The sequence below is a fragment of the Rhipicephalus microplus genome, chromosome 8 (assembly GCF_043290135.1).
Source record: "Rhipicephalus microplus isolate Deutch F79 chromosome 8, USDA_Rmic, whole genome shotgun sequence".
Classification (NCBI taxonomy): domain Eukaryota; kingdom Metazoa; phylum Arthropoda; class Arachnida; order Ixodida; family Ixodidae; genus Rhipicephalus; species Rhipicephalus microplus.
Genome location: NC_134707.1, coordinates 68,723,739 through 68,745,865, shown reverse-complemented (window position 1 = coordinate 68,745,865; position 22,127 = coordinate 68,723,739). Strand labels below are relative to the sequence as shown.

The window sequence follows — 22,127 nt, the reverse complement described above, 5'->3', positions numbered from 1 at the left end:
GCTTTACTCTAGGCGAGATAAAGTGCGCGTTGATTAAGCGATGTCTTTTTTCAATTACCTTCTGCCGCTGTACGAATACAGCGCCCAGACCAATGCTAGTGGCGTCGGTATAAATTTAAAGCTGTGCTTCCTCATCGAAGTGTCCAAGAGCAGGTGGTGATGCCAGGTGATGCCACAGCTTGGTGAATGCTGGTTCTTGTTTGAACCTCCAAACGAATGGTGTCTCGTCGGTGATGATTCAAATAAGGGGTTCGGCAATTAAAAAAAATGTCTATATAGTGCCGGTAGTATGCAAATAACACAAGAAACCATCTAACACATTTTCTACTTTTGGCAGCAGCAGCACCTGCGGCTGGAGGAACGCAAGCTAAACGAACTTACTTGCCTTTGCAGACCATACAGCGTTGGTTCACCTGGGCTTTCTGCGACGTTCCCAACTTGGTTACGTAGCTGACCACACGACGCTGGTTCGCCTGGGCTTTGCTGGGTGCCCGTGCTCACTGCTCAACGGGTGCGCACGCTTTCTACCTGGTCATCTGATTTGGTCTGTCGGTGGCTAACGCGCCTGCGTGACCAGTGTCAACCGTGGAAACATCGCCTGGTGATAAAGACTGCTGATACCAACAGACTACAAAAGTAGTGCGGGAGGCTGCCCGGCTTCATTTGGCAGCAGCACCTGCGGCTGGAGGAACGCAAGCTAAACGAACTTACTTGCCTTTGCAGACCATACAGCGTTGGTTCACCTGGGCTTTCTGCGACGTTCCCAACTTGGTTACGTAGCTGACCACACGACGCTGGTTCGCCTGGGCTTTGCTGGGTGCCCGTGCTCACTGCTCAACGGGTGCGCACGCTTTCTACCTGGTCATCTGATTTGGTCTGTCGGTGGCTAACGCGCCTGCGTGACCAGTGTCAACCGTGGAAACATCGCCTGGTGATAAAGACTGCTGATACCAACAGACTACAAAAGTAGTGCGGGAGGCTGCCCGGCTTCATTTGGCAGCAGCACCTGCGGCTGGAGGAACGCAAGCTAAACGAACTTACTTGCCTTTGCAGGTTGGTGGGTTTTCTTATTGCATCGTGCTCATAAACATATTACCGCATTTGCTGCTGCCAGTGTATTGTAGCTTGTAGTGTATAGCTTGTAGCTTGTCTTACTATGCCAACTGTAGCTGAACTAACGAAAAGAATCCAGTCGCTTGAGGCCTGGTCCGAAGGTAAACTGGATGATGTAGTGGAAAAGCTGGTTGCGAAGATGAACCAAAAAGCCTCCGCAACGCAACCTGAAATTGACGCATTGAAGGCCGAAGTCAACAGTTTGGTCTCCAGTGTCGAAATGCTGAATTCTATTGTCGAAGAAGTGAGGTCAGAAAGCGACCGTTTACGCACAGTCAATCAAGCTCTGCAGTCACAGAATGATGCCTTGACAACCAGAGTAGCTGAACTTGAGCAATACTCTCGGCTAAACAACATTGAATTGAAGAATGTTCCGTGTACACAGGGAGAAGACTGTACGGCAATTTTGAAGGCTGTAGGGGCAAAAATTGATTGCGTTATTACAGATGGGGACATTGACGTCGTTCATCGCGTTCGAGGGAAAGTTGGAACGGGGGACAAGAATCTCATCGCGCGGTTCTGCTCACGTACTAAGAAACAAGATTTCATTACTAAGGCACGAAAAGCTAAACTGAACACCAATGAACTAGGCTTTGGGGGCTCGCAAAGTCGTCCTGTTTATGTAAATGATCATCTAACGTTGGAAAAGAAAGGACTTTTCGCTAAGGCACTGAAGCTTAAGAGGGAACATGGCTGGAAGTTCCTATGGACCGACAATTGTCAGATCAAAGCACGAAAATCAGTTGACAGTCGGGTATACCGCATCACGAAGGATGCAGACCTTTCTGTGTTTCATTCTGCCTCCTAGTTGGTGTCTGGCAATCAACTGAATTGCTGAGTAACCTTCAAAACGCCTCAAAATGTATTACTCCGCTAACCAGCTTCGACGTTTTTTCGAAAGCCCAGGATTATCGGCCATCCACTTCAACACGCGTAGTCTCAGAAAACATTATGACGACATCTGTGTTTATCTAGCATCCCTTGCCCATCACTTTTCCTTCATCTGTATGTCTGAAACGTGGCTATCGTCTGACGACCGAAACATATATTGCTTACCACACTACACTCCAGAATATTGTCACCGCCAATCGAACAGTCATGGTGGATCAGCTATATTCATATCATCTTCAGTAAAATATAAGCGTCGTAACGATCTCGCCATTCTAGCTGATAACACGGAATCTGTATGGATTGAAATCGACGACAATCTTGAACAACCCCATTCAGAAAAAACTATTCTAGCATGCGTCTACCGCTCACCGTCATCATCCGTGCCCGAGTTTTGTTCGGCACTGCATGAAACCCTGGATCGAATTTCACGAGAAAGGAAAAACGTTGTTATTATGGGAGATATAAACATCAATCTATTAGAAGATTCCAATCAAGGTTCGGTTGAATATTCAAATTGTTTTACAGGCTTTGGTTATGAGCAGCTTCTTACGTTGCCGACAAGATGTATTACGGGTGGCTCAAACACGCTTATTGACCACATTCTATCTAACCACTTATCAAGTAATGAATGTGGCATAATACCCCTCGATATCACCGATCACTATGCCATTTTTTGTCGCTTGTCGTCGGCCTTGTCACGAACGAAGCATTCTTTTCGAAAAGCCCTCTTTGACAAAGTTTCATTTATAGATTCCATGTCATCATTTGACTGGTCGAGAATTAAATCCGAAACAAATGCAGAGCTAGCTTTTGAGGCATTCTCATCAGTATTGAAGCAATGTATTCGCGAAGCAACCACTTTTGTTAGATGCCACAAAAGGTATCCTGCACCCCATAACCCATGGCTCACTGATGGTTTACTGAAGTGTATGCGTAAGAAAGACAATATGTACAAAAAGACGAAACGTTGTCCATTTAACTACAAATTGCAGCAGCGATATTCCTGTTACAAAAATATCCTAAATAAATTATTGAGAGACGCCAAAAAAAGGTATTACGAAGCTAAATTTCATGAAGCCTCTGGTATCACTGAACAATGGAAGCTCATCAACTCTTTTCTGAACAGGAACTCAAAAGAAACACTAATAAATGAGATTTCTAGCATTAATGGCACCTACAAAGAACCAACAGCCATTGCGAATGAATTTAATAATTATTTTACAGTTAATAACACACCCGTTTCCGACAGCTTTGAAGGTACGCTTGAAAGGCAACCACAGTCCTTTTTTCTATATCCTACCATACCAGAAGAAATTCACAATGTGATCAAGAAATTAAAATTAACAAGCGCGGGTCTTGATGAAATTCAACCAGTTCACTTGAAATATGTCGCTGATATCGTCGCTGATCCCCTCTCACATGTAATTAACCTTTTGTTTAAAAATGGCACATTTCCATCTGATTTAAAGAGAGCCAAAATAGTTCCTGTCTTTAAAAAAGGCGATAAGGGTTTGGTTTCTAACTATCGCCCCATTGCAATTCTGTCTGTGCTCAGCAAAGTTATAGAGAAGTGCTTTGAAAAGCGACTAACAAATTACTTAACTAAATTTAGCATTCTGTCTGCCTCGCAGTTTGGCTTTCGTGCAGGCTACTCTACCAACCTCGCGCTTCTTTCATTCACGGATACGATTAAACACTATATTGACTCAGGTAAATATGCTGGAGCAGTGTTTATTGACCTCACGAAAGCGTTCGATTCAATCCTTCATAAAATTTTAATTACCAAGCTAAACGCGGCCGGTGTTGTAGGACCTGCCCTGAACTTCATTCACAGCTACTTAACTGACAGAGAACAGGCTGTCAGCATATCCAATCATCTTTCTAATTTTAAAATAATCAATCGGGGAGTACCTCAAGGATCAATTCTAGGCCCAATACTCTTCACTGTTTACATTAATGATCTAACTTCTCACCTATCGCACTGTCTACCTTATCTGTATGCGGACGACACTACGATTTTAACTGCTTGCACCTCGATCGATACTGTTACTTTTAAACTAAACAGTGATCTTGAAAATATAATTCGCTGGTGTCGTCATAATTCACTGGAAATTAACCCTAGTAAAACAGTTTTTGTGCTATTTCACCCCACTCAAAAAAAGGTCACTGAATATCCGTCTATAACGGTCAATAATTATCCTATCAAAGCCTCCAGTCAGTGTAGATTTCTAGGAGTGATTCTTGATGCAAATTTAAAGTATACTTCCCATGTCTCACACCTAAAGCAAAAAGCAGCTTATGGCATCCGGATTCTCATCAAAGCACGTCCATACTTTGGGCCAAATACCTTGCTTTCTCTTTACTATGCCTTCGTTCACAGTCACTTCACTTACTGCATTGCATCCTGGTGCAATACATATAGCACTCATCTTGCTCCTTTGCAATATGTTCAAAACCAGGCCATTCGCATTATCACATATCAACCATCACGATGTAGCGCATCTGCTATTTTACAAGGGCTTCGTATTCTAACAATTCATAAACTTTTTCTTTTCAACATGGCAACCCTTACATACAATTCTCTTCACTCAAACATGCCTTTCATGGTCTTCAATAAAGAACAACTCATTAATCAAAATATAACTCGATTTGCATCAAATAATAACCTCCTGTTACCGAAAGTTAGAACTAACTATGGCAGATTCACTTCTACCTTTACAGCTATTTCCGTTTGGAACGGTATTCCAAGTGACGTAAAAATGTCTCCAAACATAGGCAGTTTTAAAAAACGCTTAAATTCCTATTTACTTAATGTTTAAATAATCTCGTTGTTTATGCTGTTCAATTCGGAACTAATCGTTCATTATGTTTGCTCTGTTTTGTACCAAATTAGATGAATAACATGTGTCTGGCATTGTTGCCGCTTTGAGACATACCACTTTTAACTTTTCTTTTTTTTACCTATTACTACTCAGCACATGTGATATTTGTATCGATCGTTTATCATCTAACATGCACTTAGGTGTATATACAATTCAAGTTTCATTTCTTCTGCTGCCAGGTGTTATTGATCATTTGCTGATGGATTTCATCTGCTATCAAGTGTTTCGATTTGACAATAATTGACTGTTTGTTTCTTTTGCAATGAAATGTACTTGATTCCTTTAAACTTATTCTATTGTTTACCGAGTTGCTTTACATGTTTTGTTTTCTTTATGTAACTAGCACAGGAGGTCCCCTTGCAGCCTAGAGCTTTGGGACCTCCTTCTGTATAACTTTTTTCCTATGTATTATCTTTTATTGAATAATAAAAATATTATCTATCTATCTATCTACCGGAAGGAGTGGAGAAAGCTGCTACAGCGACTCTTCCTCGGGCTTAGAACGGATGCTTTCTGCGCTCACAACATGGCCAAGGAACTTCTATTCCTCGTAACTAAAAAGTGGCATTTATGAGTCTTTCACGTAAAGTTAGCTGAGAGAATTGACTCGGGTACTTGTCTTAGCCAACTCAGATATTTTCAAAATGTGCCTGAAAACACGACCAAATAATCCAAGTAGACAAGGCAGTTTTTCATTTTCAGTCGGCTACCGCAGTGCCATCATGCGCCGGAAGGTAGCAGGTGAAAAGCAGAGACCAAACGGGAGCACTCAAAATTTGTACAGCCGATCCGGCGTGAAAATGACTATTTGTTCACGGTCGCGCTCAACAATTTTTATTTGTCAGTAGCCACTTATGAAATAAATAGAAAAAAATATTACACTCGCCGTAGCCCGTCAAGACAGGCATAATTATGTGGCAGTAGATATACGTCCTTTTTTGTGACGTTGTTGAGCTTTCTGTAATCGAGGCAGAAGCGAAGCATACCGTCTTTCTTCTTGACCAAGACAACCAGATATGGCCACGGCCTGCTAGAAGGTTGAGTAACACTATCGTGAATAATTTACTTCACCTGCTTCTTGATTGCTTGAAGTTCATTCTGCGAGATAGGGTATGCCTGTGGGTGTATAGTTCGCGCATTGTCGTAAGTGATTATTCTGTGCTGCGTGATTGGTGTCTGACTGACTTGAGAGGATTGAGTAAAGCACGCCTTGAATTCGAGTAACAGCTGTCGCAATGCCTTGTGGTTCTTTTCAGATAGTAAATTGTTTATGTCAACGTTCGTAAAGCTGTTCCACCGCAGCTACTGTCTTCGCACTCAAAACACTCAATAACGTCTTCCATGGCTTCACTGTCGGCGAATGCAACGCCACGTAAATGTTGAGGATGTTCATTTGTGTAATTTGTCATCTTAATATCAATTAGACCATGCCTAATAAGGCACCACCTGTGCAGAATGAAGTTTGGTACACAGGATTTTGGTTGTTATCCGCGCAGGTGAATGTGAGTAGTATCTGTATGCGTCGGCGTAACTGGCGGGCTGAAAATTGCCACCGATGAGATAATGCGTCTCAGAGCGTCGGCATAAGTCACGCGTTTAGATTCATCGCAAGGTGTGAACGCCTCAACTTCTCTGTGATGACGACGCTCCTGCGTCATCACAGACTGAAGAACGTCATTTACGCCAAGGCACCATGAAAAAACGTCTTCCAGCTTAGTTACACCGCACATTGCAGAACTAGAGCCTATCACCCACGAACGAACGGGTTGACCAAAGGGGTGAACAAAACGATGACAGATATGCTTGCTATGTACATCGATGTACAGCGCAAGACGTGGGTTGAATTACTGCCTTACGTAATATTCGCGTATAATACCGCTACGCAAGATGCCGCACGCTTCACGCCGTTTCATCTTCCACATGATTGTGATGTCTACACGATGTTGGAGGCCATGCTCCCTTGTGAAACTGACAGAATCAACAATCGTGATGAAGATCCCAAGGGTGTTGTTCAACGAGCTAAGGAAGCTTGCCATCTGGCACGTGTGAACAAAAAGAAGCAACAGGACATCGACACACGACGCTACAACGTCCAACAAAGAGGGTCAATTACCAACCGGGTGACCAAGTGCTAGTTTGCACCCCCGCTTGGTGCAAAGGCCTTTTTTAAAAACTTCTCAGTCTCTTTTTTAGCCCTCACAAGATCCAACATTGACTGAGTGACCTCAACTACACAGTTCTTCCGGACGCAAGCCAACCACCACGCAGAAGACAGGCACGGCCCGAGAGTGTGCACGTGTTGCGGCTAAAATTATATCACACATTGTGGCACTCGTAGTTTTTGGGACATTAGTCTTTGTTTGTTTACCGCAAGCGCATCGTTTAGCATCAAGGCGCTGCTCTTTCGGGAGGCGAAGCAACGCAATGCGCTTAATCAGCCAGGGTGAAAGAAACAGACGAACACGCAGTACTCGTGTATGCGCGTTTGTTTTAGCTGTGTAGTACCGACCACACTAGGGACTTGGACCTTGTGACGAGACCCTGTGAACGTCGCCTTTGTTTAGAACATGGGAATATAAATGATGTTATGTAGAAGAAATACAATTATCATTAAAGAGCTGTGGGGGATGTTCGTCTACAAATAATACATTTTTTTCATTATTGAAGTACCTGGCGAGAGGATGTTGGATGAGAGGCTATAGTAATGGCATAAAACTGTTCGCTGTGGGTAGAGGATATTGGGGTAGTTGTTGTCAAACCACAAGCGAATATACGGAAAGACGGGCTAGTTGATTTTGTTGCATACTGAAACCTTAGCGCACACACAGGAGGACAAAAATGGATAGACACACCTGAGCTGGTTCCTGTCTCTCTATCGTTTTTTCCTCGTGTTTGTACGTGAAACCTTCAGTATGCACGAGCTGTCGCCTACATTACAACTGTGTCTGCATGAGTGATCAAGTAGCTTGAATCGTGCATAGACACCACCAGATTCATTGAGTGACTGCTTTCGCCGTTTGACCGCTTTTTCTTGCAGCCGTTCCGACTCAATTTCTCCTGAAGCCGCTTGGCTGCCGCCTCCGCTTCGCGCACTCTCACTTCGGGATCAGCTTCTTGGCGAGCCCGCATAGCTTAGGATGCGCGAGACCTCAACGCCGTAACAGCCACCACGTCAATTTCGCTGCTGGCTTGCGACTGCTGCCAACGCTTGTGTCTTTCTTTAATATCGCGGGCTTTCACCACAGTGTCACAGTGGTGCTCCGAATGGCAGCAGGTTGAATGCTCTGAGCACCGTTGCATGCGCTCCCATCGCATTCAATATTAGAAGCTGCTCGGAGATGAGAAAGGAAGTGCGCTAACAGCAGTCGTACGATTGCTCTTGCATGCTTTGAGAACCAGTTGTCACAGTACGTCTATACGTCTATTAACTTGCTACTAGGGAAAGGAGCTTCGCCATTAAAAGTAATATTTTTGCCGCAAGATCGAAACAATGAATTTGATAGCGTAAAACTAGAACGTTATACGAAGAACAGAAGGCGGCTTGAAACCGGCAGCGTGCTGGTAAAGTTCACAGAACTCATGAAACGAACATACCCAGGTATACGTAAGATGAGTGCAAAGAACTGTCACACGTGTTACTTCCTTGTGCTTCAGAAGCGTTTTGCAAGTGTCGACTACACCAAACAAACTCCCCCATTCTTTGGCACTTGCAGAAGGTACTGCACTTATTTGGATCAACTACTGCATCGAGCATTCAAACCTTCGTGAGAATTTTAGCTTGTGGGCCCTTCAGTTCTAGCTGGCCTTTGACTCTTAGAGACGGTAGAGTCACAACATGGACACGCCTCTACTAATGCAAGCCGAAGTCATGGCTACCTGTCAGCAACCGCCAAGCGTGAGATGCGAGAGTGCCACGGTTCATCATTGTCTTCTTCTTGGTCGAAGAAGACAGGAGAAGTGAAGGAGAAGAAAACATGCAACTTCTGCAGCCTTGGTTAAAAGCACGGCATAGCCCCTGTATGAAAATGGGTAAAGTTTTTGAACGAAGTAAACAGAAAAGAACGAGATATGCGCTCTGTGCCGCCGCCATCAAACCAACATCTTCTGTGCGGTAGACTGTTGGATGGTGGCTGACATGGAACTCCTTTCAGATGAGACTGAGGAACGAAAAAAAAACAAGTTTTTACTGGTTCAACCTTCATTTAAGACTGTCTGTCATTGGCCACTCTGCCCGAGTGGTGAGCTAGCTGTCATTTGTCGTTATTTTCGTCTATCTTCAGCTCTCTAGCAGCCGCCGCTCTGATACTGCCCCCCATAAATTCGGTGAAGGGTAGAGGAGGCAGTCACCATTATTATTGGACACGCCCGACTAAGGTGGCATACACGACCACATGCCGGTATCGTTCCGCCACCACGTCACTTAAGGTTTCGAAATTCTTCATAACGAATGAGAGCTCAGCATGCGCTTTCAATTCAGCAGTCCACATGGCTATGATGTTTTCTTGAAAATGAGACAGCATTGAACACGAGCAGCCCAATGAATTCTTCGTTGTACCACTTGTTGTATTCTCTCTGTCATATATATGCCTTTTGTACAGCACGCATGCGCAGGGCACTGCCCCGGCTGTCTGGCATTACAAGCAGTCAACAAGATAGCACTAAAATGATAATGTCTGAGTGGCATCTTTGAAATCTTTTGTTTAAACCTTGCCTGCACACCGGCCCTTGGGAACCTCGTCCTTCTTGTTGTTCGTTCCCTTGTAGTGAGATGATTCATATATTTAGGAGTTCTCGTCAGCTCTCCTCGTTTGACGGTGATGAAAGTCGTTTCTCAAAGCTCCTATTACGACCGGTGTGTTCCAGCAGCCCTTGACGAGTGCTGGATCTCCTGGCGAATCCTAACTAAAGCGGTGGGCCTCAATGACTCCCAATGTTTTAGCGCAGTTTCTTTTCTTGGTGTACAACTCTCTGTCTTTATTGTGATCAGTCTTGTTTTATTGGCTAATGTTGCTGTTTTCGTCATAACCTTCGGCACGCCGACTACCATCTACGTCTCTAACCTTCTCGATCTCCGCCTCCTGTTCCTAATTACAATCTTTTCGAAACCCCAACCTTGTAAATTGACTGCTTCAGTTGCTGCTGCCTCTCTTATAATGAATCCATGATGCTCGTCACCATTTACCGCTGTATGAATGGCGCTAGCCATCGCCCTTTAGATCGGGCGATGGCTAGCGCCACCAAGCCGTAATAATTAATGAACGAAAAACTACATTTAATTTTTTCTTTAAAAAGTGAGTTTAAGGATTCGTACTTTGCAGTGAAGAGTTAAATTTTCACTTGTGCCTTGACTTCAGCCACGAATCAGACAACCTCCTTCTAGTTAAGCCTACCCGCTTGAAGTCTATTTTGCCCTCCCGGTCCCTAAACCCCAGTGCTTTGAAAAACTCTGCGCCATCATCCTGAAATATAGGGTGAAGCCCTTTACAGAACATTATCAAATGTTCAGCAGTTTCTTCTTCTTCTCCACACGCACTGCATACTGTGTCTACCCCTTCGTATTTGGCAGTACTCCCGTCCTGGCCTCAAACAGTAGAGAACTACCCCGAGTGTTATCATATATCCTTTCCTTGGCAACTTCCTGCTTAAAAGTTCGATAGATCTCTAGTGCGGACTTCTTAATCATGCCCATTCTCCACATGTCAGTCTCCGTTTCCTTCACTTTCTTCTTGACCAATAGTTCTTTTTGGTTTGGCCACCTGCTGTTTTCTAAGTATTTACCAGTCAATTTCCTGGTTCGCTTCCTCCATTTTGTATCGACATTCTTCATGTACAAGTAGCTCAAAACCTTCCTAGCCCAACGCTCCTCCCCCATTTCTCTCAATCGCTTCTCAAATTTTATCTTGCTGCTAGCTTCCCTACCCTCAAATGATGTTCATCCCATATCACCTTGTACTTCCTGATTTGGTGTATTCCCGTGAGCTCCTAAGCAAGCCTACCTATTCCACGTTGCTTAATTTCTAATCTTGCTTGAACTTCTGATCTCATGCACAAGACGGCATTGCCGAACGTCAGCCCGGGAACCATGACCCCTTTCCATATTCCTCTCAAAGCATCATACCTATTGTAATTCTACAGTGCCCTAATTTTCATTACTGCTGCATTCCTGTTACCTTTAGTCGTCACGTATATTTTGTGTTCCCTCAGGTACTCGGTCCCATCGCTTATCCATACGCCCAGATATTTGTATTTATCTGTTATCTCTAACGTGACCTCCTGTATTCTAAGCTCACTACCTTCGTTGTAATTAAAAATCGTGACTGCTGATTTTCCCTTACCGAATCTAAAATCTAACCTATCCCCTTCATTACCGCAGATGTCCATCAATCTCTGCAAATCTTCCTTGTTGTTGGCCATGAGCGCTATATCATCTGCGTACATTAATGCTGGTAGTGCCTGATCAATCAGTTTTCCTTGTTTGACTAAAGAGAGGTTGAAGCCCAGTCCACTTACGTCTAATTTGGCCACTAATCCTTGTAGGTACATCATGAATAATAAGGGTGACAGGGGACACCCCTGCCTAGGTCGCCGCTTTACCTCTGCAGGCTTGGATACCTCTTCTTCCCATTTTATAACTTCCTTGTTACCTTTATAGATATCCTTTAAAAGATTAGTGACTACATGTTCCACGCCTAGTGTGTCCAGTATTCCCCACAATTCCTCAACGTCCACCAATAGCTCAACGACCACCAATTGATAATGCCGAGGTAACCGGACATCTTTGTGTTCTCTCTGTGACTCCAGAAGTGTTTTCATCAATGCATTACCGCAACGCCAGGTGAACAGGCTACCCCTGTGCACAGCTCATAGAATATATTTGTACAAGAAACAGCTCTTCGTCTTCTGGTTAACTCCACGTTTGCAACTAACACTCATCCCGGAAAAAAATCACGGCTATTTAATAGCGAACACAAAACTCGGTTTGGCTTTAGTAGGAGACATTAGTCCAAGTTTGTAGTTCAAACATTCACAGCTCTCCTGTATGTGGAACCACTTTTTGTGGGTTTTTCTCACGAAAACTAACTAGTGTTACCCCAAGCAAATAAGGCTACATGGGGTATATCACCAGTCGTCAAGGTGGGTGCGGTAAAAGTAGATGGGGCTATAGTTGTGCGACATTCTTTGGCAAGCTGTATGACATCTTTGTATACAGTAAACATCGAGCTACTTCTGTAAGGGGGGCTTTCTCTTTCTCGTTATATAAATTCTTGGGACGGGAAATTAGCCTGCCTTGTTTTTTCAACATAGTCCTTGATTCATCTCACAGGAGGAGCGGCATGACATGCATCAAATACCCTTTGTTCGCTATTAGTTTAGCCATTTCTTTTTAAGTCCACACTGCTACACCATTCACTGCCTCTACCGGACTAGTGAAATTTTAGATGGGAAAAAGCTCTTTGGCTCACGTGTGTAACGCTTTACGTACGTGCGTCTCTACGAACACGCGGCAACACGCTTCCCTCTTTGAAGGTGTTGTAGCGTTCCCAAGTAGGTCACAGTGCTGCTACGCGTTCACGTCACGTTCACCTCATAAGCTTCCCTAGAAGGTGCGCGCTGATTTCTCACCCCAGCATGCTCGCTGCAACACCCACAGCTACCGCTGCTCTGCCTGCTCGCGACACACTTCTCTCTCGTTTCACCCTCTCTACCACTCACAACGCTCGTTTGAACGTCAAGTAAAAAACTCTTTTTGGCTCGTTTATCTGCAATGAAACTTACACGAAATGCAACCCGTCTCCCGTGTCTTTGCGTTTTAAACAAAAAGGGTTGACACCATGCACACCACTGCTGCTTTGCATACCATCAGTATTTCGTTCGGTGAGATGGATAATAAACTTTAACGCGATAGCGTTAGAGAGCTCATGTCGCGGAAATTCCACCGGCGGCGTCAGCACCGTTGGTTGTCAGCGAAAAATTGTTCGTGAGCGGAAAATTGAGAAAGAAGCAATTGAAATAAAAATGAAAGTTTCTGCCCCAGTTAGGATCAAACCCGGGACATTCTCGTGGCAAGCAAGTGCTCTACCAAAAAGCCACAATGGTTCTTGCAGGTGCTCTGGGAAAAAACACTACATAAATGCCGTGTTGTGGAAGGAGTCTTCTTAACGCATTTTGTTCGACAGGCTTCACAACAAAAACGAGCCGATTCGTGAATTGTTGGCGCATCTGGGAGGCCATCAAACTGCGCAGACAAAGACCAATTCAGTGCAACTACCGCTGCTAAAAATAAACAAGTACTTTCAAACAGCTCTGAAATGAATAACTATGTCTATCTAGCGAAAAACAAATCATGCCTTTTCAGAGGCGCTGATAAAGCAAACAGCAAACACTAGATAAAATGCTGCCATCTGTGAGGATTTGTGACAGTCCTTATGGCCTATGAAATGGCGAGCACACGGCGTGTATCTTGCAGGCCATGCGAGTTTTGCTTTAGATCAAGATCAAGATATATATGTTTATTCACGCGCGCACTCATGTGTCTGTGTGCCATTTGTGAGACATCGTGGCAAGCGTGTCTCCACTACAGCAGAGCGCAGTTATAGCAGAGGGAAGTGGCCACACTGCACAGTATTGCTCTTCGTTGAGTGTCTGCAGCACATTTATATTAAGTATAATCCCATAACAAACAAGCCAGAACGATGATTACGTTCAAGCGCAAGCAACTGGGAGCAATACCCACACTGCTTTATTTGTCACACTTTATGCAGCATCTGTGTCAACTGGAGCTCACCGACGAGGGAGTTTGCGGAAGTATGCACTTAGCGGTTGAAGAGCGCACTAGGGGCCGGATTTTGCTACGCGTTACACTTTAGGAGGCGAAGCTTCATGGTCCCTCAATTGTTTTTCTCTGGCGTGGTCATGATGTCTCTGTGCAACCAGATACGATGAAACGTGTGACGATGGCTCATTGCAAATTTGCTGATTACCAGCAGCTAGCAGAAATGGAGCCAGAAATCATGAGTGCCATCACTGTGACGTCAAATCAAGTGGCTTGGTTTTATTACCCAATAGCTTTACATTGTTGCCAGGCAAAATGTGGGTCGGTCACACGGGCAGCCCAAAATCACATGGTGTGCGGAATTCTGAGAACACATCTAATGTATGAGGCAGCGTAAAGCAACGTTAGGGGCGATAAGCTTTCAGCAGTTAGCAGGGTAGGATCATTGTGATGACTGCCAAGATGAATTTCGCTTTGAATTGTCTGAGGTCAATCAATAAGGGACCATGTAATTTTTTTTCACATGGTCATTGTACTAGGTACTTACTGATCTGAAAACGGAGTTTACGTCAGCTGACGTCTTTTTGCAATCGCTATTTAAGTTGGTCTCGCGTTCTATCCCATTGAAATATTTATCGATGAATTCAGTTGTTTAAAATCATAAACTTGAAACGCTCAGCAGGAGATATTTTCCCAGTTTCACAGACTTAGCTTTTCAACACAATACACTGTATTTGAAGAAACATTGTATAGCTTACTCTTTCTTTTATCGCGGTGAAGAAGGAAGCAAATGAACTCAAAAATGCAGAAGCAGCAGTGCAGCCATGGTAACCACAACTGTGGAATGATTACGATACAACAAGAATATATACCACATTGTGTTTGCCGGGCAATTCAATTGCTGTATTAAACCATGTAATGTATGATGTACAGCTAACATAACACAGTTATTACGCAACCAGAAAATTCTTTTGAATTTTCTGATGAGCATTGTGAAATACCAGTTTGCAGGTGGTCCATATGACTAAAAAGTGCCTATGACTAACAGCTTCTTAGAGTAGCACTGTATTGTCTGCCTTCAACATCTGACACAAAATAAACAGTGATATGATTGACGTTTTTATATTAGGTGTTCTCGGGTTATTTTTATTCTATTCAAAAATATAAGCGAAGAAGCAGAACCTACCTACCATACATTATTTGTGGCTCAGCTCTATAGTTTGCTTTGCAATATATACACCACAGAGAACCTAAGGAAGGCCCGTGAACCTCTCCATTTTTTGTTATCTTGCCTGTGTCATTCAAATGCAAGATCACCAGTGTCTGCAAATACAAAAAAATCAAATACCAAACCAAAAACGTTCCATTCTATTTTGTCGTCGAATCAAAATGCGCATACATATATTTTTCGTATAAAGAGCACCGACGAAAAAGCTTCACCAGAATGACTGTTGGAACAGAAAAGAGTAACATTTTTGTTGCAATTGTTTGATTGCCTCAATTCATGCAACCAAGAAGTTAGTGCGGCTTTTTAAAATACTTTCGCTAAAAATTGATCGAACTCAGCTTATTGCATTGCTTCAGCGTCAAGTATACCAATCCTAAATTAATTTTCACTGAATTCACATCATGCTTACTAATGAAATATGTTCGACATTGTATCAGTTTTATTTAAAACATATTCCCAAAGTTTCATCTTGAATATTATAGTCACTCCTGTATTTTGGCCTGTAGTTACAAAATAAGTTGAAAACTACAAGCTTCTTCATTAAACAAGCCAGGCATTATTTAAGTAATTATTTATTTGTGTCCCTAGAATGTAATCGCAATGTTCTGTGAGAGTTAAGAATATTTGTCCTAAATAAAAGTGAGAGCGTGCTTGGAACCTTTTTGTAGTGATTACGAATATATAATTATTCCAGGACTTAACTTGAAACACTTGCTTTACTACTCTGAAAATATTGAGGCTGGACTGGTATTCTATTCGGCGCCACACAAATGTAGTCGTATTTATTTGCGTTTATAATCACTACTTGCACACCCCAAAAATTTGTTTAGGTGTTATCTGAGGTAAAACGTAGTTCACAGCGTCCGGTGACGCTATCACAATCTATTCGTGAAGGTGAAACTCAAAATTACGCCAATCATTTATAACTTTCACAACGTCTGAATAGTCAAATAATATTTATAGCCCGTGAAACTGTGCACAAAAGCCTACATCTTGTGACTACACGTGTTTTGTTTTTATAGAGGATTATATGTTAAACAGAGGGGTATTTCTTTTTACATAGAAAATACTAAACTCTATAATCTGGTGACATCGTCTGACTGTTCAGCGATTCCAACTGCACTCTCTGTATCACACAAAAAGGGTAAAACTACATTTGTGAGGAAGAATGGGAAACCAACGCCCAAATGATTTCATGCTTCTTTCTCAGGACAGTAGATTGAAGGCTTTCCTTTCAAACGTGTTTTTGCGATAATGTTTAGGTCCTTGTCGAAAAATTCTTTCCTTAATTACGCACATATCAACAGTACTGTTGCTATTACCCGAAACATGTAAGAATAATAATTTCACATATGCTAAATTATTGTTCGGCAGATTTGATGTGGCCTATCATATGAATGTCAAAATGACAGATGCTGTCCTTTGTGTGACAATCACTCGTGCAAATAAAGGCTTGATTTATATGGCGGGAAGATTCCTAAGCGGAGCCTTCAACGTTTACTTATGGGTGTCCTAGATATAGACGTATTTTTTTGTAGAGCATTCCTCGATAAAATGTGCGGTTTGCAAGGAGTCATTCTAACATATTTGTTTGATAGAACGGCTCATTTTGCAGGCGAATATGCTTGATGTATATATTTGTGGTTGTGTAATGCACTTAGGCCATAAAGACTGGCGTCATCGACAATTTTCTGCCTATGAAATTTTTCGCATTATGGTACTATACCAAAAATAAAGTTGCCAACATGAGGAATATTGGTCTTTTCATGGAACTCTTTATTAGGGCACACGAAAATCTTCCACGGCGATATTGTCACCAAGGTAGTAGCCGTTCTTCTATCTGTGCCGCTACAGTTGTTCAGATGGTATAAAGAATGTGCCTTTATTGAAGCTTGCCGACCTTCATTAAACTTAGTCACTGCCATGTTTTATAGATAAGAGCAATAAGCAATACTTCACAGTGCAGCGGGAGAGAATAGATGTTCAGGATGACAATTCTATTAGAATATATGTCTGGACTACAACCACCGCTCAAGAAAAATTGATGCGTTCTAAAGTTGCTATATCTGGCACATAGCAAGAAAAAGTATATTTGATGAGAGCGAAAATTTTCATGAACTAGAATAATATATTCAAAGAGCATAGATTGGGCAACAGCTGGCATTCGCACCGTGAAAGATTGCAGCGAACACAAGCAGGGTTGAAGGAAGAACGAATCATCAGTGTATGTTCTTTGTAGTGGTCGCCTGTGTGTGCTGTAACCTATCGTAAACATATTGTTTTGCCTTCAAATAATCCGCTGAAAGCGAATAATGAAAACAATCTTGAAGTGTGAATTTTCATATCACAATTTTACAGTGAAAATCTTTTGCTGCTAAAAGTGCATTCTTATTGAAGTCCTGCACTTTAAGCCACCTATTCAACCTGATCGAGATGAGAGGAGATGCCGTAAGCTTTTGTAAAATTGGAAAACCACAGCTTCATGTGAGGTTTGCGCTTGAGTAAAAAAATCTTTTTTTATTTATGCAGTGGCAACTTTTTCTCAAATAAGCTTCGTAATATCTAATTCATTACAATGCTTGGTTTATAGTTTGTGCGTTTTATTTTTTTCGCGGATCTTATGTCAAACACCAAGCCATGTACTTTTTACTATTACATCTTGTATTGGGCTTTGAAGTTCTGCCTCTGCTATTCACACGATAGGTACTGAAGCGCATTGTAGGTACTCGTAAGCCCACAAGCACGAATCTGCATTTTGCTGAATAAAAATGGCTTCCGGAAGCAACACGCATCTATTGCTTCCAAACAAATGAGTGCCAACTGCTGTTTGATCCAGGTAAAACCACTTCTAATGCTGCCGAATCGATGGCTGATTTAGCGTAAAACAGATTTTTTTATTGGATGTAGTTGGATATTGTATAGTGTCCTGACATTCAAAGGCTATCGTCAGAAGGCCCTAACATTCAGCATTTGCAAGCCTTTGTGATAGTACTTGTTGAACTAAAGGCAGCAACAATATCTTTTTACGTGAATTTCCGCACAATAAAGCAACTCTCTAACAAGAAAAACCGTGTTAGCTTTACACTTGTATCTGCTAAATTCTTTTGTAACATCCAACGTACAATGGCTTGAGTACAGAATATGACACTACGCAGTCAAATGAATGGGATATAGTCATTTAGTGCCCCTATATGAGAGTATAAATACCTAAATGAAAGGGTTGAATGCCTATTGTAGAGAAAGCAACTTTTTTATTAGGCACGAAGTATTCAGTACCTCACAAGCAATTTTCAATATATCCTAAAGAAGCGAAACAGCAAAGTCGCAATATATGCACACCCATGCAGATTTCGGACCATTCAAAAGTGCTGTAACTTGAAAAATAGAAGAAATCTTCCTTGATAAACTTAGTCCAGGTCAGTTTAAGGTGATTGACTTCACCAAATATCTTGCAAAAGAAGCGTTGAAAACTACTTCAAGTTCTGAGCTGTCCACAAATGACCCGAGCAGTACAATTAACCTGTAGAAGATGGAGAAAACACATAAGCAACACACAGGTAATGCCGTTTCAGCTTTTTATGCATTACCATTTTTGCTTACAACAGACGTCAGTGTGTGCACACTAAGCGGCTCAAATTTCGATGCTGTGCAACACAACAGACGATGCCGATGACTCTGCACATGCATATCGTCTTTTGTCACTTTACGATTATGCTGAGTAATGATATATCGCTATTTATGGTAAAACAATGGCCCAATAAAAATTGCATGTAGTATGAAGTCTTGATGGCTACCGCGTTTATTCGAGGGAAGACCTCGCAGAACGAATGGGCAGAGCCTGCACACAGACGATGACGATGATGTAACCCACGGTGACAAAGAGGACAAAGAGACAAGTAGATGATGGTGATTATAGTCAAGTATGAATCAGGGCCTTGTACATAACAAATGTATATATATATATATATATATATATATATATATATATATATATATATATATATATATATATATATATATATATAGTATTTTTGTGCAATCGCATTCTCGATGATGCTGTGTCATGTAGTGATTATTTATAGATGCACAATAGAGTGGAAGTAATGTTTCCCGCTTTGAAACATGGCGGTATTCTCGTCTTCCACAATCTACTCATGATGTCACACGAAGTCCCAAACTACTAGATTATCACGCAGTCCAATTTTCAATGGTTCCTTGGATCAACTCAGCATGTGTTCAGAAATAATTTGTATACGTCATTATTTTTTGATATCACAAGCTGTTTTCTTTAAATGTGCAAGAAAAAATACACACTGAAACTGAGTATGTGAATTTGCAAGCTTACTTAGCCAGTGTAATGCTGCTTTGTGGCATTATTTTCCAGCGTTTCGTCCATCTGAGAGACTTTATTGCAAAAGTGCACCATAATCTCAAGACAATAACCTTTATTGACCTCCAAACCTCTAAGTGTCTGAAGACGACGCTGTTGTTTGGGCGAAAAAACTTCTTGTCGCAAAAACGGGCGTGGTGCTGACATTGACATTGAGCTACCGGGAAAGCTCCTCAAATTCAAGGTGCCTCCTAAACTAAGCGTGGCCAAGTCTCAAACTATAGCTTGTAAATCGGGTATGTTCCTCGAGATGCCAAAACTGGGAATGTTCTCAGCAAAAAAGTTCCGGCACGACATCTTCCTAGGTGTAACATTTGCGCGCGACTGCTATAGACAATTTCACTACAAATAAGAGTGCTTTTCGCGAACAAATAAAAATGTTTGTTATCGGAGTGCGTTACTAATTTTCTGCGCATGGAGATTGCGGTTCTCATGTCAATTAAGAATTGTGTTTTTATTTTACCTACACCGCCTAAAGTTTACTAGTGCCTGAAAATAATACACACACACACACACACACACACACACATATATATATATATATATATATATTGTAGAAAGTCATTGGACTTCATCTACTTTTCCTCACAGCACCTCCACCACTTGAAATACCATGGTTCAGCTGACACTTTATTCAAGCGACACCAAGATGGCGCCGAAGATGGACAGACACAGTGCGAAGACTGATGATGTGTATTGAGATATGAGGAAGATGAAGTCCAATGAATTCTTTGAATATATATATCAATCTCAGGCTCCCCAAATTACCTATTATTTTCGAATATACAAAGCCACAAGAGATAACGAAAGAATATTGCATGGCACATGTCTAAATCCCCACTCTGTTCGCCGATTAAGTGTCCTTGTCTGCTCTGTATTCCGAGTTTCTCTTCACTGGCCAAAATTTTGGCTAAATAAACAGTTTCCTCTTAGAGACGCCGTGTGCATCCTCTGTGCAGGACTCGACTTCATGACGTCTTTTGAAGGTGCTTTCCGCTCCATGTACCATACGCCCCCCTGCAGCCAGGAGCCAAGCCGCAACCATGGCGAAGACGCCGCACCCATTACAGTGAACCGACCAGCCGCCAACTGAGACGACTACCCCCCCCCCCCCCCCAGCACGGGCTCCTACTGCACAAGCGAAAAGCTGTAATGACTAGTACCACGCGCACAATTACAGCCGCTGTGTCTCCTTCCATGATCGTAGCGGAGCTACCCAGAGAGCCACTGAGCCTCAATGAATTGCCTAATAACGCCCAAAGACAATGCTATGAAGGTACGGTTGAGGGGCCAGCCACAACCAGTTGGACATGGAGCAGAAGCTTCGTCGTGTAAATATCTTTCTAGAAGACGCGGCAAGTACCAGGTTTTAAAATGGGAATTTGGCACTTCTAACATGGGGTATCTACCGTGCCACAACTCTGGACACGTTCAGGAGCCTCAACCACCAAGAATGGGCCACTTCCCTTCTGGAGACACGGTACAACTTTCAAACTAGACGACAACCAACCTCAAAAGAAAATGACCCGTCTATTCCGTCATACTGAGCTGCAAATCTCTGAGTAGCGCCGAGTTAGTTTCCTCATGCGAGAAATAAAAAAAATGCCAGGCCTGCGCGGAAGGCGCAGCACAGTCACTGCGAAAGCTAGAACAGTGGTTTTTCAGAGCTCTTTCTAAATAATCATTGGGTAAGTGCTGCAAGTACATTTAATTGATACCCACTACGGTAATTAAAATGAAAACTTTGGTAGTAGGCCGGCATTCGCTATGCTGTTTTTTTGCCATTCTTCTGAGAAGCAAGGTATCCGCTATCACTTGCATGAAATTCGGTACTAATCATTTAAGCAGTGGCTGACGACGATGAGGAATTATGCCTGAAGTGGGCATGCGCCACAGTAAATTAGCCAACAAGAACAAGCTTTTGTAATGGGTTGGAGCATTGAACGACCCACCCGTTACACTATCCACACTGTCCGACGACTGGTTGTTCTATCGCCATTTTAAACCAATTTATAAGTCATGATAATGCTATTTCTTTAACAACATTAAGCCTGTATAAGACAAATTTTCCAATAAGTCTGATGAAGCAGCTTGGCTCAGTTGTAGAATACTTTATTGGCATCAAGTGGACCCGGATTCAAGCTCCACTGTGTCGTTGGCACTAGGTTTTTTTGCTAATTTCTTAAGATGTTGTTAAGGACACCGGTGGCGGTGGCGGCGGCGGACAACTATGATGCCGCACTTGACCCGAGTTTATACCTTATTACAGCTTTCGCTGTAAGAACTTAAGGCCTGTGTGGAATGTGCAGAACAGTCACAGCGAAAGCTAGAAGGGCAGCCTTTCAGAGCCTCTCCTAAACACTCATTGTGTAACTGCTTGAAGGACTTTTGCTGGATACCTACTACAGCACTATTTTTCCCCATTCTTCTAAAAATCTCTGTAGCTGTACCCACTAAGCACTGGCAGGCAATTTTGTTTCAATCGTTCATGCACTGGCTCATAACGATGAGAAATTTTTGTCTGAAATGGGTATTCGTCACAGTTATTAGGTGATCAAAAACAAGCTATTGTAAAGGTTTTGATCATTGGACCAAGGAGGTTAAAAATATGTTTTAAACCTTTTGCATCGCAGGACCCACTCGTTACGATGTTCACATTGTTTAATGCCTTGGTGTTTTTTTTCGCTGTTCCTAATCGCTTGTTACTCATATGAGCGCTATTCCTTTCCCGACATCAAGTCAGCCAAAAGCAAGTTTTTGAACTAGTTCCAAGCACTGGCGTCGATTAGTGGCAGAATGTTGGGCTGGCACGCCGCGGACCTGAGTTCGAGCCTCACTGTGTCCTTCTTA

General features: G+C 42.5%; 1 protein-coding gene and 1 long non-coding RNA gene across 2 annotated transcripts in view; one reads left to right on the top strand and one right to left on the bottom strand.

Annotated features, from left to right (window-relative positions):
- Positions 1-348: 348 nt before the first annotated feature.
- Positions 349-20,800, top strand: LOC142769136 (uncharacterized). The gene is made up of 2 exons (XR_012885679.1): positions 349-1,053; positions 20,237-20,800. It is a non-coding gene; the product is annotated as an uncharacterized LOC142769136 (long non-coding RNA).
- The window catches only part of LOC119165864 (uncharacterized), a 66,958-nt gene continuing 62,981 nt past the window's right edge, over positions 18,151-22,127 (bottom strand). Inside the window, exon 9 of the mRNA XM_075872083.1 lies at positions 18,151-18,407. Coding sequence (XP_075728198.1) covers positions 18,403-18,407 — 5 coding nt within the window. The 3' untranslated portion in view covers positions 18,151-18,402. The remainder of the gene's footprint in view (positions 18,408-22,127) is intronic.